This window comes from Tarenaya hassleriana, unplaced genomic scaffold (assembly GCF_000463585.1).
Source record: "Tarenaya hassleriana unplaced genomic scaffold, ASM46358v1 Cleome34, whole genome shotgun sequence".
NCBI lineage: Eukaryota > Viridiplantae > Streptophyta > Magnoliopsida > Brassicales > Cleomaceae > Tarenaya > Tarenaya hassleriana.
In genome coordinates this window covers 304,869-309,356 of record NW_010966542.1, presented here as the reverse complement: position 1 = coordinate 309,356, position 4,488 = coordinate 304,869, and the positions used below count along the sequence as shown (strand labels likewise).

Sequence of the window (4,488 nt, the reverse complement as noted above, 5' to 3'; positions counted from 1 at the left end):
AGATATACATATATATATATATATATATATATATATATATATATCGTTTAACAAAAAAAACAAATATATATATGGAGAAATTTATTAGGAGGTGTTGATAATGTTTTATCTGGGAGGTGTTGATAATATATATATGGAGAAATTACGCATAACGGCAATTTAGTGATAATGTTTTATTTACTCTGATTGTTGAAATATTAGACGCAAATTTTACGTCGTGCCGATGAAAACATTTAGAAAATGCTAGGTATTTGGTTTGAATTTTTATATATTATTTTAATTAATATGCAGAAGTGTAGAAAACAAACGCAAGAAAAATATGGAATTTGCCACCTGGATGCGATTGCATAATCAGACTAGAAAAACGAAAAATTTCGGAATCTGTATCCCTAAAATTTAGGGTTTTCAAGGACAGGAAATTTGGACCTTTTAATCTTTTTATTCCACTAAAGAAAATATATACATTGAATATACTGCATTAGGTGAGATTTTCTAAAATGAATTGAAAAGATGATTAATATATAATATAATAAACAATAGAATATCGGATAATATTATTAAATCTCCTTCTTTTTCAGAAGGAATATTTTATTTGAATATGTGTTTGTTTCCTTTTCTTAAAACCCATGACCATGAGTAGCCTTTTGTTATTTCGACACACACATGCAACGAGTGGGACATTGTAGAAGTGGAGAAACCTTTTTGCTTTGTGTTTGATGTAAAGCTCTGATATAAGAAGTTTCTCATCGTAAATTTTAGAAAAGGTAACAATGGACCAACACATAAAAAATAATATATATATATATATATATATATAAAGAATATAACATGCTTATGACGTGATGAAATTTTAATTTTGTAAAATAATCATCAAGGGGTGGTGGCGCAGTTGGCTAGCGCGTAGGTCTCATAGCTTCTGAGTTATCCTGAGGTCGAGAGTTCGAGCCTCTCTCACCCCATGTTTTTGTCCTCTAAAGTTAATTTTAGTTATTTAAATTAATTTGTATAAAAGTCCTGAAAATATGGCGTGATATGTTTTTTTTTGTATCGCAGTGAACGTATATGTCCGTCAAATCTCCACCTTGATTGAGCAATACATTTATGATATTGGAACATTTAATGATTTTTTTAACGCACATGTTCCAATATAATATTACCATATTATCACATGTTCCACCATATTATCAGGATATAGATTAGTAATGGTGTGTATCAATGCCTTTTATATATTCTTGTATGATTTTTTTACGCTCTAATCAAATCAGATCTAGAACTAAACCCAAACCCGGACATATATATTTTCTTCCTTTTTTAATTTTTACTTTAATTTTTAAAATTTTGTAGTTAAAAAAAAGTTAGACGATTTCGTTTTTATTTGTTTATTACTTTCACTTTATATATTTACGACGATTTCATCGTTAGAAACTGAATTTATTACATGATAGTATTAAAACAATAATCAAAAGAGGGAAAAAAAATCAAAATACTTTGTTTATTACTTTCACTTTATATATTATGGTTCTGTCCAATTTACTCAGATCGTTGAACGTAAAGAGGAGCTCGAGATTTTAATAGATAAAGCTGAGAAACTCAAGAATGAGGTATGAATATATATGATTATCTGTCTAATTTGTGCTCTTTATTTGAATTTTTTTATCCATATATACATATATATATATATAAGGACACATGAAATTAATACTAATCTTCATTATTTTCACATAAGTTAGGTTAAATAAATTCGACTATTTTTAATGATATTGGAACATGTGATAATATTACCATATTACTAATCTATATCCGTGTGTATGTATGTACCGTGGCGGACCCACAAATATTTTTGAGCAGGGGCAATATTGATTATATAAATTTTTATGGGGGCATTATATAAATAATTATATTAAAATGATAAGTAATCTTTATAGTTTTTTAAGTTGATAAATAGAAGCAATTTTAATTTTTTTGGGATGTGAATGGGGGCTAGTGACCCGTATGTATGTATGCATGCATGTATGCATGCATGTATGCATGCATGTATGTATGTATGTATGTATGTATGTATGTATGTATGTATGTATGTATGTATGTATGTATGTATGTATGTATGTATGTATGTATGTATGTATGTATGTATAAGTTTTTGTACATTGGCTTTACAATGATTTGTGTGATATAGGCCCAATCATACAAGAGGGTTGCAGGAGCCATGAACAAAAATTGGAAAGAAGGGCCGAAGAACATGAAGAGCAAACTGATAGTTATCGTTGTCATCATCCTCTTCCTTCTCATCATTCTTCTATGCATCTCTCTCAAACTTACCGGTTTGATTTTTTCGGTTTATCTTCACAATCAAATCTTTGCTTGGATATAGATCCCCCGGTTTGGAAACGGTTAACAATGTCTACAATAACATGACCGTATTTGGAATAGACATATGAGTTAACGCCAAGCCACAAAACAAACCGAACCAATACCACTAAACCGGTTCCGGTACAAAGATTTCAAATTCCCTTAGCAAACCAACTGATCCACGCAAGAAGAGATCTCTTCGAAGACGGGGAGTCTTTTGGACCGAGACGGTCCCCATTGGGCCATCAGTTTCTCAAGCCCATTAACAAAGTCCATATCTAGGCCCAATATATCATCGTCATCATTGTGATCATTACCACTAGGAGGCTCATCCATGGCCTTTATCTCGGCGAGAAGCTCCTCCACGCGCCGCCGTGTGCTCGGGCCATCGGATCCCGAGACCCGACCAGCAACGACGTCGTTTAGAATGGCTCGGCCCTCGTCGGAGCGGGCTTGCTTGATGAGGCATAGGGTCAAGCTACAAGCTTTATTTGCATCTGGGTCCATCATTTGGGCCTCCTTGTATAATGTCTCTGCTAGCCTGTAATCTTGTTTTTGCATATAGGCATAGCCCAAATTTCCCTGCAAACATCGATCATGGGTCCATATTCACCATCATCATCATCATCATCATCAACACTATTATTATTACTCTAACCACTATCATATACTTTAGAACATATCTTAAGATTTAATAACATATATATATATATAAAATTGAATTTTCGAGTATTGGGGAGATGTTTTTAAACTGTACGTACGAGTATTCGAGAGGTTTCTTTAGGGAGAGTGACTTGGAATTTCTTGCCATGGGAGCGAGCCGTTTTGGTCACTCTCCCATGGAAGGCATCTCCTTCATACACAGATCTCAGTTTCTTCTTCAAGATTTCGATCTGTTCGTCTATTCTTCCACATTTCTGCCCAAACCCGACGCATAAGTTAAGAATCTCATCATCATCATCATCATCATTATATATAGATATAGATATGGGTACCTTGTATAGATCTATGAGGATGTTGTCGAGAGAATCTTGAGAGGTCTTGGGGCAAAGAGACCTAAAGGATCTAATGGCTTCGATGGCTTCTTCGGTTCGGTCGAGCTGTTTCATGACGACGGCCATGTCCTTAAGAGCACTCTCCACCCTGTCTCCTCCGTTTATTGCTTTCCAAAACCATACCACTGCTGCTTCCATGTCCTTCTCTACTACCTTTTTCATTTCATTTTCATATTCTTGCTTATAAATAAATACATGTATGTATTTCAGTATTTATTATTAGATTTTCACTTCGTTTGGGTACCACCCAATTTATTATAAATGTATATATATACGGAGGTTGACTAAATCTTCGATCCAACTATATTTTCTAGAGTAATCGTGAAAATCCATATAAATATCCCTTCTTAAATGAAAATTCGAATCTGGATTATCTTTAGTTGAAATGATGATGGTGTTCTCTATAACAATTCTTCTCAATGAAATAAAATTTTGGATTCGTCAATATTGATCTTGATCTATAGAGATTTATGAAGATTTTGAGATTAAATAGGTATTATAGTTTATTTTAGTAAAAATTTTAATACTGTAAAAAATAAATTAAATAGAAAACATATTAATATCCCGTGAACTCCTAATATATTTGTTTTTATTGTTTCGTGATATTTTAATCAACCATAACATAATTTATTTGCACTCTTTTGTTACGTGAACACTCTTTTAATGGAATCTCTTAACTTTGGTAATTCGAATGTCGAAATCCCCAACCCATTTTAATTACACGTAACTTCGTAAACTATATATTGTTGAATATGTACGGAAACACACACACACATATATATATATATATATATATATATTTGAATAAGAAGTTAAAACTATAGAGAAAATATAAAACTATATATATGAAGAACCTGAGCGTGTTTGGCTTTGACATAAGGAGAATCTCCATAAGGGACCTTGTGAATTACATGGAATCTATCTCTCTGCCTCTCGTTTCTTTTACTATTCGCATCTCTCTTCATCTCTCTCTCTCTCTCTCTCTCTCTCTCTCTCTCTCTCTCTCGGTTTCTCGAAATGGATATATATATATATATATATATATATATATATATATCACAAACATATATACACACAAAAAACA

At 32.4% G+C, this 4,488-nt stretch overlaps 1 protein-coding gene and 1 non-coding gene across 2 annotated transcripts; one reads left to right on the top strand and one right to left on the bottom strand.

The window, feature by feature from the left end:
* The first annotated feature begins 874 nt into the window (after nucleotides 1-874).
* TRNAM-CAU lies at nucleotides 875-959 on the top strand. The gene is given in 2 exon segments: nucleotides 875-912; nucleotides 924-959. It is a non-coding gene; the product is annotated as a tRNA-Met (tRNA).
* Nucleotides 960-2,455: 1,496 nt separating this feature from the next.
* On the bottom strand, nucleotides 2,456-4,369 carry LOC104821645 (protein SULFUR DEFICIENCY-INDUCED 1-like). The gene is made up of 4 exons (XM_010552578.1): nucleotides 4,259-4,369; nucleotides 3,345-3,557; nucleotides 3,111-3,266; nucleotides 2,456-2,931 (listed from the first exon to the last, which is right to left on the bottom strand). The coding sequence occupies exons 1-4, from the start codon at nucleotides 4,367-4,369 to the stop codon at nucleotides 2,512-2,514; spliced, it is 900 nt and encodes a 299-aa protein (XP_010550880.1). The 3' UTR covers nucleotides 2,456-2,511.
* Between the last annotated feature and the right edge of the window lie 119 nt (nucleotides 4,370-4,488).